Here is a 14,330-nt window from a genome sequence, read left to right on the forward strand (position 1 = left end):
CTCCAAAAAATCAATGAATCCAGGAGTTGGTTTTTTGAAAAGATCAACAAAATTGACAGACCGCTAGCAAGGCTAATAAAGAAGAAAAGAGAGAGGAATCAAATAGATGCAATAAAAAATGATAAAGGGGATATCACCACTGACCCCACAGAAATACAAACTACCATCAGAGAATACTATAAACGCCTCTACGCAAATCAACTAGAAAATCTAGAAGAAATGGATAATTTCCTGGACACTTACACTCTCCCAAGGCTGAACCAGGAAGAAGTTGAATCCCTGAATAGACCAATAGCAGGCTCTGAAATTGAGGCAACAATTAATAGCCTACCCACCAAAAAAAGTCCAGGACCAGATGGATTCACAGCTGAATTCTACCAGAGGTACAAGGAGGAGCTGGTACCATTCCTTCTGAAACTATTCCAATCAATAGAAAAAGAGGGAATCCTCCCTAACTCATTTTATGAAGCCAACATCATCCTGATACCAAAGCCTGGCAGAGACACAACAAAAAAAGAGAGTTTTAGACCAATATCCCTGATGAACATCGATGCAAAAATTCTCAATAAAATACTGGCAAACCGGATTCAGCAGCACATCAAAAAGCTTATCCACCATGATCAAGTGGGCTTCATCCCTGGGATGCAAGGCTGGTTCAACATTCGCAAATCAATAAACGTAATCCAGCATATAAACAGAACCAAAGACAAGAACCACATGATTGTCTCAATAGATGCAGAAAAGGCTTTTGACAAAATTCAACAGCCCTTCATGCTAAAAACGCTCAAGAAATTCGGTATTGATGGAACGTACCTCAAAATAATAAGAGCTATCTATGACAAACCCACAGCTAATATCATACTGAATGGGCAAAAACTGGAAAAATTCCCTTTGAAAACTGGCACAAGACAGGGATGCCCTCTCTCACCACTCCTATTCAACATAGTGTTGGAAGTTCTGGCTAGGGCAATCAGGCAAGAGAAAGAAATCAAGGGTATCCAGTTAGGAAAAGAAGAAGTCAAATTGTCCCTGTTTGCAGATGACATGATTGTATATTTAGAAAACCCCATTGTCTCAGCCCAAAATCTCCTTAAGCTGATAAGCAACTTCAGCAAAGTCTCAGGATACAAAATTAATGTGCAAAAATCACAAGCATTCTTATACACCAGTAACAGACAAGCAGAGAGCCAAATCAGGAATGAAATTCCATTCACAATTGCTTCAAAGAGAATAAAATACCTAGGAATCCAACTTACAAGGGATGTAAAGGACCTCTTCAAGGAGAACTACAAACCACTGCTCAGTGAAATCAAAGAGGACACAAACAAATGGAGGAACATACCATGCTCATGGATAGGAAGAATCAATATCGTGAAAATGGCCATACTGCCCAAGGTTATTTATAGATTCAATGCCATCCCCATCAAGCTACCAATGAGTTTCTTCACAGAATTGGAAAAAACGGCTTTAAAGTTCATATGGAACCAAAAAAGAGCCCGCATTGCCAAGACAATCCTAAGTCAAAAGGACAAAGCTGGAGGCGTCACGCTACCTGACTTCAAACTATACTACAAGGCTACAGTAACCAAAACAGCATGGTACTGGTACCAAACAGAGATATAGACCAATGGAACAGAACAGAGTCCTCAGAAATAATACCGCACATCTACAGCCATCTGATCTTTGACAAACCTGAGAGAAACAAGAAATGGGGAAAGGATTCCCTATTTAATAAATGGTGCTGGGACAACTGGCTAGCCATAAGTAGAAAGCTGAAACTGGATCCTTTCCTTACCCCTTATACGAAGAATAATTCAAGATGGATTAGAGACTTAAATGTTAGACCTAATACCATAAAAACCCTAGAAGAAAATCTAGGTAGTACCATTCAGGACATAGGCATGGGCAAGGACTTCATGTCTAAAACACCAAAAGCAACGGCAGCAAAAGCCAAAATTGACAAATGGGATCTCATTAAACTAAAGAGCTTCTGCACAGCAAAAGAAACTACCATCAGAGTGAACAGGCAACCTACAGAATGGGAGAACATTTTTGCAATCTACTCATCTGACAAAGGGCTAATATCCAGAATCTACAAAGAACTCAAACAAATATACGAGAAAAAAACAAACAACCCCATCAAAAAGTGGGCAAAGGATATGAACAGACATTTCTCAAAAGAAGACATTCATACAGCCAACAGACACATGAAAAAATGCTCATCATCACTCGCCATCAGAGAAATGCAAATCAAAACCACAATGAGATACCATCTCACACCAGTTAGAATGGCAATCATTAAGAAGTCAGGAAACAACAGGTGTTGGAGAGGATGTGGAGAAATAGGAACACTTTTACACTGTTGGTGGGATTGTAAACTAGTTCAACCATTATGGAAAAGAGTATGGCAATTCCTCAAGGATCTAGAACTAGATGTACCATATGACCCAGCCATCCCACTACTGGGTATATACCCAAAGGATTATAAATTATTCTACTACAAAGACACATGCACACGTATGTTTATTGCGGCACTATTCACAATAGCAAAGACTTGGAATCAACCCAAATGTCCATCTGTGACAGACTGGATTAAGAAAACGTGGCACATATACACCATGGAATACTATGCAGCCATAAAAAAGGATGAGTTTGCGTCCTTTGTAGGGACATGGATGCAGCTGGAAACCATCATTCTTAGCAAACTATCACAAGAAGAGAAAACCAAACACCGCATGTTCTCACTCATAGGTGGGAACTGAACAATGAGATCACTTGGACTCAGGAAGGGGAACATCACGCACTGGGGCCTATTATGGGGAGGGGGGAGGAGGGAGGGAGTGCATTGGGGAGTTATACGTGATATAAATGATGAATTGATGGGTGCTGACGAGTTGATGGGTGCAGCACACCAACATGGCATAAGTTTACATATGTAACAAACCTGCACGTTATGCACATGTACCCTAGAACTTAAAATATAATAAAAAAATAAAAATAAAAATAAAAAAAGAATATATTATATATCATTTCTTCTGTTTTCCTTTGTTCACAATCTGGTCTAGCCTGCAATAGAGGCTGGTAAATATAGTATTCAACTGGATTGTTATCTGCTGAACTAAAACTTCTGTTAGTATAGAAGAAGGGAAAAATGTGGACATTGGGAAACAGTAGGCAGTCCCTGTCACAGGTGGTTTTGAGGCTATTTTGCAATATTATGATAGTATTAAGCCTGGACAATCAGGCCTAATATAAATTCTGCTTTGCCAAAGTACCGCTGTTAGTTCTATCCAGGTCCCTTTGTGTTCCCAATTATACTAAGAAAACTAAAACTAAAACTACCCTAAAATACTCAGATTTTTTTGGTAGCTGGGTTCTGATTAGATTCTGCCAATAGGAGGCACTTACACCAGATTAAAAAGTAGAGGGGAAGCAAAAGTCATTTTGTTTCTGGTAGTGCCTCTTGCAATATCAGCACTGAGTACAGTTTACATATTTCATCCTCAGAAGTGGTAGCAACTTCCTTACCTTAGGGTAATATGACCAACCCTCCCACATACTTGTAACCAATTCTTTCTATTACATATTTATTTGCTTCAAATATCTAGATAGATTTTTGTAGCTATTGATACGTTGGCCACTTCATTTCTGTAGTATTTTGAAGGGAGAGTGGAACAAAAGAAAACAAGCAAAGCAAAGTAGCATCAAGAAGAGCTAGATATTTAAGAAACTCATTTTTTTTACTAGCTTTGCTACCATTATCTTACTTCACTGAGCATTAATTATAATATTTCAAGAACACTTTTTGACTTTGTCTAAAACTGAGAATTTTTTAAGCTTGACATAGTTGTCTTCAAACTCTGTTCTATGTTTTTGCTCCTTTTTATTCTACTGCATCTATATCATTCCAGTTGATGTCCTTGATTCTTTTGAAATCAACTAGTTACCCCAACTGACCTTAACTTTTTATTGCATACTTTGTCTCATAATATTATTTGCTGTTCTTGAGGAGAAAAATATTCTTTTATTTCAAATTGAAATATAACCCACCCACCATACAATTCACCTAAAGTGTACATTTCAGTGGTGTTTGGTATATTCACAGAGTTGTGCAACAACCTCCACGATCAATTTTAGAACATTTCCATCAGTCCAGAAGGGAACGTTGTGCGCATTAACAGTCAATTCCTATTACTCTGAACCCCCATCCCTAGGCAACCACTAATATAAATTCTGTTTCTATAGATTTTCCTATTCTATACACTTCATGTAAATGGAATCATGTAGTATGTGACTAGCTTCTTCAGTTAGCATAACATTTTCAAGGTTCATCTATGTTGTAGCACATATCAGTACTTCATTTTTTAAAATTGATGAATAATATTCTATTGTGTGGATATACCACATTTTATTTATTTATTCATCAGTTGATGGACATTTGAGTTGTTTCTTTTTAGCTGCTATGAATAATGGTGCTATGAACATTACAAGAGCTTTGTTTATATTTATGTTTTCATTTTTCTTGGGTTTATGCCCAGGAGCAGAATTGCTGAATCATATGGTAACTCTGTATTTCATATATTGAGGAACTACCAATATATTTTCCAAAGAGCCTGCATGTTTTTATATTTCTAACAGCAATGTATTAGGGCTCCAACTTCTTTACATCTTTACCAACATGTGTTATTATATCTGTTTTTTATTATAGTTATCCTACTGGGTGCATAGTTGTATGTTGTTGTTATGATTTACAGTTCCCTAATGGCTAATGATGTTGAGGATCTTTCTGTGTTTATTGGCCATTTATATATATTATTTATTTATTATATAATAAATGTCTGTTGAGATCCTTTGCCCATTTTAAATTTAGGTTATTTGTCTTTTTATTGAACTTTAAGGGTTCTTTATATATTCTGGATGTAAGTTCTTTTTCAGATATTTGATTTGCAAATTATTTTCCTGTTCTGTGGATTATCCTTTCACATTTTTATTTCAATAGTTTTTGGGGAACAGCTGGTTACATAGCTAAGTATTTTAGTGCTAATTTCTGAGATTTTTGGCATCCATCACCTGAGCAGTGTACACTGTACCCAATATGTAGTCTTTAGCTCTCATCCCACTCCCACCCTTCCTCCTGAACCCCCGAAATCCATTATATCATTCTTATGCCTTTGTGTCCTCATAGGTTAGCTCTTACTTATATGTGAGAACATATGATATTTGGTTTTTCATTCCTGAGTTACTTCACTTAGAATAATGGTCTCCAACTCCTCCCAGGCTTCTGTAAATGCTATTATTTCATTCCTTTTTATGACTGAGTAGTATTTTATGGTATATATATACCATATTCTTTTTATTCACTCATTGGTTAATGGGCATTTAGGCTGGTTCCATGTTTTTCTGTGATTGGAAATTGTGCAGCTATAAGCATGCATGTGCATGTGTCTTTTTCATATAATGATTTTTTTTCTTCTGAGTAGATATCCAATGGTGGGATTGCTGGATCAAATGGTAGTTCTACTTTTAGCTCTTTAAGGAATATCTATACTGTTTTCCATAGGAGTTGTACTAGTTTATATTCCCACCAGCAGTGTAAAAGTGTTCACTTTTCACCACATCCATGCCAACATCTATTATTTTTTGATTTTAAATTATGGCCAGTCTTTGCAGGAGTAAGGTGTTATCTCATTGTGGTTTTAATTTGCATTTTCTTGATAATTAGTAATGTTGAGCACTTTTCATGTTTGTTGGCCATTTGTATATCTTCTCTTAAGAATTGTCCATTCATGTCCTTTGCCCACTTTTTCATGGGATTATTATTTTTTAATTTTTATTTTTTGCTGATTTGTTTGAGTTTCTTGTAGATTCTGGATATTAGTTCTTTGTCAGATGCATAGTTTGTGAATATTTTCTCCCATTCTGTGGGTTGTCTGTTTACTCTGCTGATTATTTCTTTTGCTGTGCAGAAGCTTTTTAGTTTAATTAAGTCCCATTTATTTATTTTTGTTTTTGTTGCATTTGCTTTTGGGTTCTTGGTCGTGAACTCTTTTGCCTAAGCCAATGTCTGGAAGAGTTTTTCCAATGTTATCTTCTAGGATTTTTATGGTTTCAGGTTTTAGATTTAAGACTTTGATCCATCTTGAGGTGATTTTTGTATAAAGTGAGAGAAGAGGATCCAGTGTCGTTCTTCTACACATGGCTTGCCAATTACCCAGCACCATTTGTTAAATAGGGTGTCCTTTCCCTACCTTATATTTTTGGTTGCTTTGTTGAAGGTCAAATACCTTGTCAAAGTATTCAGCTTTATTTCTGGGTTCTCTATTCTGTTCCATTTGTCTACATGCCTATTTTTATACCAGTACCATACTGTTTTGGTAACTATAGCCTTGTAGTATAGTTTGAAGTCAGATAATGTGATGCCTCCAGATTTGTTTTCTTTAACTTTCTTTGATGGCATCCTCTATAGCGCATAAGTTTTTGCTTTGGACAGAGTTCAATATGTCTGTTTTTTGTTTCGTTGCTTGTGTTTTTGGTGTTATATTTAAGAAATCATTGTCTACCTTTCCACAGTGTAGATGTACATCAAAACATCATGTTCTAACCATAAACATTTATAATTTTTATTTGTCAATTAAAAAATAATTCAAAAAACATTACCTAATCTCAAGTCACTAAGATTTAAACATATTTCTTTATTCTTGGAGTTTTATAGCTTTGGCTTTTATATTTAAATGTATGATCCATTTTGAGTTAATTTTTGTGTATGTTATGAGTAAGGGATTTAACTTGATTCTTTTGCATGTGGATATAGAGTTGCTGAACACCATTTGCTGAAAGGATTAGTCTTTCCTTAATGAATTGTCTTGGCACTCTTCAAAAATTAAGGGACTGAAAATGTGAGGATTTAATTTATTTCTGGAATCTCATTTCTGTTCCATTAATCTATATGTCTATCCTTATGCCAATACCTTGTTTTCTTGATTACTTTAGGTTGTATAAGTTTTGAAATAGAAAAATGTGAGTTATCTAACTTTGTTCTCTTTCAAGATTGTGTTGTTATTATGAGTCTCTTGGATATCTATATACATTTTAGGATTAGTTTGTCAATTTTTGCAAAAAAGCCAGCTGGGATTTTGACAGAGGTTGCATTGATTTTAATATCAATTTGGAGAGTATTGCCACATTAACGTTTAATCTATAAATATCTGGGATGACTTTTATTTAGGTCTTTTATTTTTTAAAATAATATTTTGGGCCAGGCGCGGTGGCTCAAGCCTGTAATACCAGCACTTTGGGAGGCCAAGACGGGCGGATCACGAGGTCAGGAGATCGAGACCATCCTGGCTAACATGGTGAAACCCCGTCTCTACTAAAAAATACAAAAAACTAGCCGGGCGAGGTGGCGGGTGCCTGTAGTCCCAGCTACTCGGGAGGCTGAGGCAGGAGAATGGCATAAACCCGGGAGGCAGAGCTTGCAGTGAGCTGAGATCCGGCCACTGTACTCCAGCCTGGGTGACAGAGCGAGACTCCGTCTCAAAAAAAAAAAAAAAAAAAAAAAAAAAAAAAATAATAATAATAATAATAATAATAATATTTTGTAGTTTTCAGAGTACAAGTTTTGCACTTCTTTTGTTCATTTTATTCCTATATATTTTATTCCTTTGAATCCTATTTATTATAAATGGGGTTCTTTATTTTATTTTTAGATAGTTTAATATTAGTATACAGAAATACAATTGCCTTTTTATTTTTTAAAAATTTCACTTTTAAGTCCTCATGAAAACATTTATTATAGCCTAATGGTAAAGCACTGGATTTATAATCCTGATTTTGCCACATGATGAATCAAGACATTTATCTTCATAAAAACACTTTGAAGTAGTGACTTAAACTCACTGTTTCTATAGTTCTGACAATTAATGTCATTTTTCTTCTTTTGGCATTGATGGATGCTTGATCATGCAACTATATAAAGTACCCTGTGCCCTTATCAATAAACAATATCCTTGGTCAATGAATAAAGGTGTGAATAATTTTTAAAATTCTTTCCATATAGCTTCTTTTTCACTCTGTCACCCAGGCTGGAGTACAGTGGTGTGATCATGGCTTACTGCAGCATCAACCTCCTGGGCTCAAGTTATCCTCCCACCTCAGCTTCCAGAGTATCTGGGACCATAGGCATGCACCACCATGCCCATCTATTTTTTTTTTTTTTAATAGAGACAAGGTCTCACTATATTGCCCAGGGTGGTATCGAACTCAAGTGATCCACCTACCTTGACCTCCCAAAGTGCTAGGATTACAGTTGTAAGCCACTGCACCCAGCCCATTTTCCATATAGTTTCTAAGCAATTGTCAGGCATTGTTCTAACAAAAAATGGATCTAATGGACATGCTTGAAATAGATTCACTTAAAGACCATTGAACAAACATGATGTGAAATATAAACTTGTAGTGGGGAAAACTCATTATAAATAAGCAGCAGTGGAAAATTATACAGTAATTTGTTGCCAGTAGCTCCAATAGCCTTGAAAGATCTCACAATTGACTTTTTTTTTTTTTTTTTTTTTTTTTGAGATGGGGTCTTGTTCTATTGTTCAGGCTGGGGCGTAGTGGCATGATCATGGCTCACTGCAGCTTCAGCCTCCTGGGCTCAAGTGATCCTTCTGCCTTAGCCTCCCTAGTAGCTGGGACTGCAGGTGTGCGCCATCATGCCTGGTGAATTTCTCTCTCTTTTTTTTATTTTTATTTTTGTAGATATGGGGTCTTGTAATATTGCCCAGGTTGGTTTTGAACTCCTGGACCCAAGCAATCCTCCTGCTTTGACCTCCTAAAGTGCTGACATTACAGACATGGGCCACTGTGCCTAGCCCACAATTGACTTTTTTACATTAGTTTTGTAACCTTAACTTGCAGAGCTCCTTTATTAGTTCTAATAATTTTTTAGTGTATTTCTTAGGATTGCATTTATACAAAACTGTGTTCCCTGCAGGTAGATTTAGTTCTTGTTTTCCTATCTGGATGTGTCTTATTTCTTTTTCTTTTCTAATTGCTCTGGATAGAACCTTCAGTACAATATTGAATAGAAGTGGATAGAGTGGAAATACTTGTTTAATTCCTAACCTTAGAAGGAAAACATTGATTCTTTCACTAATTTTTATGATGTAGGTTTTTTTATACATGCCATTTATTAGATGTATAAGGCAGGAACAGAAAGAAAAGTTGAAAGAATTATATTGTGAACACTCACTCATACGTATATTCTTACCACTAATATTTGACAGTTATTTTGCTATATTCACTTATCATGTATCTATCCATCCATCTGTCCACCCTTTTATCTATATTATTTTGTGGATGCATTTTCAAGTTGCAGATGTCAGTATACTTTACCCTTTAACACCTCAGTATACATAGCATTAAATAGATTTTAATATTTGTTTCTAATAATTCCTTAACATTTTTTGAGGTGTAATTTATATGCAGATAAATCACAAATTTTATTGTACCATTTTATGAATTTTAACTAATGTATATGCTTGTGTAATCCAAACTGCTATGAAAATACAGAATATTACATCTTTACTCAAAAAAGTTTCTTCGTATTCCTTTCCAATCAATAACTCTTCAAGAACTTTTTGTGTATGGCTTCTTAGCATAGTGTTTTTGAGAATCATTTGTGTTGTTGCATCTATCAGTAGTTTGTATCTTTTAATTGTTGAGTAGTATTCCATTGTATGATTATATCATATCACAGTTTGTTTTTTGATTCTCTTGTTGGACACCTGGGCTGTTTCCAGATTTTTACTGTTTTGAATACAGCTGGTAGTGTCTTACTTATACAAATCATTTTATGAACATATACTATTAATTTTCCTGAGTATACACATAGGAGTGGAATTGCTAGATTGTAAGACAGATGTATGTTTAGTTTTATAAGAAACTGCAAGACATTTTTAAAAAGTGTTTGTATCATTTTACACTCCCATCAACAATGTATGAGTTTAGGTTACTCCATATCTGTGTTAATGTTTGGTGGTAGCTTTTTTTTCCTTTTAACTAATTTTAGACATTCTGGTGGCTGTATAATGGTATCTTGTGATTGCAATTTTTATTTCCCTGGAGACTTATTTGTATTATTTACTCTCTTTCAGACAGTTCGGCATGGTTTTCCTCATCAGCCCACAGCATTAGCCTTTGATCCAGTTCAGAAAATCTTGGCTATTGGGACGAGAACAGGTGCTATACGAATGTATCCTTAATTTTTGGTTCATTATTTGCCACATTAATGCCAATTACATTTCTTTAAATATTCAGGTAAGAGAAATATTTATGACCAAATGAACTTTATTATTTTCTAAGAAATGAGTAACTATTGTGAAAAATCTACACTTTCAAATTTATTGGCATATTTTTAATGTCTTTGAGATCAGTATTGATGTCTCTTCTTTAACTCCTGTTATTTGTAATTTGTATCTTCTCTTTTTTCCTTATCCATCTGCCTAGAAGTTTATCAGTTTTATTGATTCTCATGATTCTTACAAAGAATCAACTTTTGGTTGCGTTGCTCTTCTTTATTGTGTTTCTATATTCAATTTCATTGAATTCTGCTTTGATCATTTAAATTTCTTTGCTTTTGATTACCTTGGGTTTAATTTGATCTTCTTTCTCTAGTTTTTAAAGTGGAAACAGGTAATTAATTTGAGAACTTTCTTCTTTTCTAATATGTGCCTATAGTACTATAAATTTCCTCCCAAATTCTACTTTAGTATCATCCTGTTTTTTAAAATTAAACTTTTTATTTTGGGATAATTGTAGATGCACATGTAGTTATAAGAAATAATACAGAGATATTCATATTCTTTCACCTACTTTGCTCCAATTATAATATCTTAGAAAACTATAGTGTAATATCACAATCAGGATATTGACATTATACAATCAAGATACTAAACATTTCTGTCACCACAAGGATTCTTCACATTGCTCTTTTATAGTCACACCTTGTCCCTCCAACCCCATCCTTGACCCCTAACAACCACTACTTTGTTTTTCATTTCAATAATTTTGCCACTTCAAAAATGTTATATAAACAGAATCATACAGTTTATAATTTTTGGTGATTGGCCATTTTCATTCAGTATAACTCTCTGAATATTCATTTATATTGTTGCATATATCAATAGTTTATTCCTTTATACTGAATTGGATAATATTCCATGGTTTAGATGTATCACAGTGTAGCCATTCACCTGTTCCAGGAAATTTGACTTGTTTCCGGTTTTTGGCTATTCTTACTAAACAGCTATGATCATCCGTGTACATATTTTTGTGTGACCCTAAGTTTTTATTTCTCTGGTGTAAATGCACAGGAGTACAACTGAAGGGTCATGTGATAATTGGATATTTTAGTTTTAATTTTTTTAGTGTACCATTCAGTGTTATTAAATAAATTTATAATATTATGCAACCATCATCACTGTCCTTTTCTGTAACTCTTTCACTTTGTAAAACTGAAATTCTATACCCATTAAATTATAACTCTCCATATTCCTCTTCCTGTAGCCCCTGGAAACCACCATTCTGCTTTCTATTTCTGTAATTTTTACTACTCTAGGTAACTTATATAAGTGAAAGCATACAGTATTATTCTTTTTTGGGACTGACTTATTTCATTCAGCATAACGTCCTCAACATTTATCCATGTTGTAGCCTATGTGAGAACTTCCTTTTTAAGACTGAATAATATTTCATTGTATGTATATTTCATATTTTGATATCTGTTCATTAATTTATGGACATTTGGTTTTTTTCCATGTTTTAGCTATTATGAATAATATTGCTATGAACATAGGTATACAAATACCTCTTTGAGACCTTGCTTTTAGTTCTTTTGGGTATATATCCAGAAGGAGAATTGCTGGATCATATGATAATTGTATTTTTAATTTTTTGAGGAACTGTCATTCTGTTTCCCACAGCAGCTCTACTAGTTTACATTTTCACCAATAGTAATTGCCCTTTGATCCAAATATTTTAAATTTTAATGAAGTTCAAGTTGGCTATTTTTTTCTTTTGTTGCCTGTGCTTTGGGGTCATATGTAAGAAATCTTTACCAAATCCAGTGGAATAAAGTTTTTACCCTGTTTTCTTCTAAGAGTTTTATAGTTTTAGGTTTTACATTTAAGACTTTTATCAATTTTTGAGTAAATTTTTGTGTATAGTAAAAGAATCTAATCTCACTATTTGGCATTTGGATATCCCATTTTCCCAGCACCATTTGTTGACAAGGCTGTCTTCTCCATTGAATGGTCCTGGCACTCTTGTCAAAAATTATTTGATCATACATTTTAGGGTTTGTTTGTGGGCTCTCTATTCTATTCCACTGATCTATAGGTATGTTTCTATGTTACTACTACACTGTTTTTACTTACTGTAGCTTTGTAGATTGGAAACCAGATAGTGTGAAACTTGAAATTAGATGATTTTTCAGCACTTATTGAAATGATCAGATAGTTTTTGTTCTTGATTATGTTACTGTGATATATCATGTTTATTGATTTGTGTATGTTGAACCATTCATAAATTTCTGAGATGATTCCCACTTGATAATGATAAATGATTTTTTAAAAATATGTTGTCTTGTTGAAATTGATTTGTGAGTATTTTGTTGAGGATTTTTGCATGTAGGTTTATCAGGGATATTGGCTTGTAGTGTTCTTTTTTGTTCGGTATTAGGATAATGCTGGCCTCATAGAATGAGTTTGAAAGTATTCCCCGCTTTTCAATTTTTTTCTTAGGAGTTTGAGTAGAAGAGGTATTAGTTCTTTAAATGTTTGGTATAATTCAGCCATGATACTATCAGGTCTTGGGTTTTTCTTTTTTTGAAATATTTTTTTTTTTAATTACTGCTTAAATCATGTTACTCATTATTGGTCTGTTCAGGGTTTCTAATTCTTCATATTTCAATCTTGGTAGGTTGTATATGTCTAGAAATTTATCAATTTCTTTGAAGTTTTAAAATTTGTTGGTGCATAGTTGTTCCTAATAGTTTCTAATGAGCCTTTGTATTTCTGTGGTATGAGATATAATATCTCCTTTTCAGTTTTTCATTTTATGAAATTTTTTTTTTGTTGTTGTTGCCATGATAAATCTTTTTGTTCACTGAGGTCAATTGGAGGCTCTGCCTTAGTCTTCCTTTTTTTTCTTTTTTTTTTTTAAATTATACTTTAAGTTCTAGGGTACATGCACACAATGTGCAGGTTTGATACCTAGGTATACATGTGCCATGTTGGTAGCTGCACCCATCAACTCATCATTTACATTAGGTATTTCTCCTAATGCTATCCCTCCCCTAGTCCCACTCCCCGACAGGCCATAGTGTGTGATGTTCCTCACCCTGTGTCCTAGTGATCTCATTGTGCAATTCCCACATTATGAGTGAGAACATGCAGTGTTTGGTTTTCTGTCCTTGTGATAGTTTGCTGAGAATGATGGTTTCCAGCTTCATCCATGTCCCTGCAAAGGACATGAACCCATCCTTTTTTATGGCTGCATAGTATTCCATGGTATATATATGCCACATTTTCTTAATCCAGTCTATCATTGATAGATGTTTGGGTTGGTTCCAAGTCTTTGCTATTGTGAATAGTGCCACAATAAACATATGTGGGCATGTGTCTTTATAGTAGCATGATTTATAATCCCTTGGGCCTATACCCAGTAATGAGATTCTGGGTCAAATGGTAATTCTAGTTCTAGATCCTTGAGGAATTGCCACATTGTCTTCCACGATGGTTTACACTCCCACCAACAGTGTAAAAGTGTTCCTATTTCTCCACATCCTCTCCAGCATCTGTTGTTTACCAACTTTTTAATGATTGCCATTCTAACTGGTATGAGATGGTATCTCATTGTGGTTTTGATTTGCATTTCTCTGATGGCCAGAGATGATGAACATTTTTTCATGTCTGTTGGCTACATAGATGTCTTCTTTTGAGAAATGTCTGTTCATATCCTTTGCCCACTTTTTGATGGGGTTGTTTGTTTTTTTCTTGTAAATTTGTTTGAGTTCTTTGTAGATTCTGGATATTAGCCCTTTGTGAGATAGGTAGATTGCAAAAATTTTCTCCCATTCTGTAGGTTGCCTGTTCACTCTGATGGTAGTTTCTTTTGCTGTGCAGAAGCTCTTTAGTTTAATTAGATCCCATTTGTCTATTTTGGCTTTTGTTGCCATTGCTTTTGGTGTTTCAGTCATGAAGTCCTTGCCCATGCCTATGTCCTGAATGGTATTGCCTAGGTTTTCTTCTGGAGTTTTTATGGTTTCATGT

The 14,330-nt window shown here is 34.6% G+C and overlaps 1 protein-coding gene across 4 annotated transcripts in view; it reads left to right on the plus strand.

Annotated features, from left to right (window-relative positions):
* Positions 1–14,330, plus strand: part of STXBP5L (syntaxin binding protein 5 like) — a 468,757-nt gene that overhangs the window by 43,547 nt on the left and 410,880 nt on the right. For all 4 annotated transcript variants that reach the window (XM_030941686.1, XM_030941695.1, XM_030941689.1 and 1 more), the window contains exon 3: positions 10,155–10,252. In XM_030941686.1, the coding sequence (XP_030797546.1) occupies positions 10,155–10,252 (98 nt within the window). The remainder of the gene's footprint in view (positions 1–10,154; positions 10,253–14,330) is intronic.

The sequence above is a fragment of the Rhinopithecus roxellana genome, chromosome 1 (genome assembly GCF_007565055.1).
Source record: "Rhinopithecus roxellana isolate Shanxi Qingling chromosome 1, ASM756505v1, whole genome shotgun sequence".
Lineage (NCBI taxonomy): Eukaryota > Metazoa > Chordata > Mammalia > Primates > Cercopithecidae > Rhinopithecus > Rhinopithecus roxellana.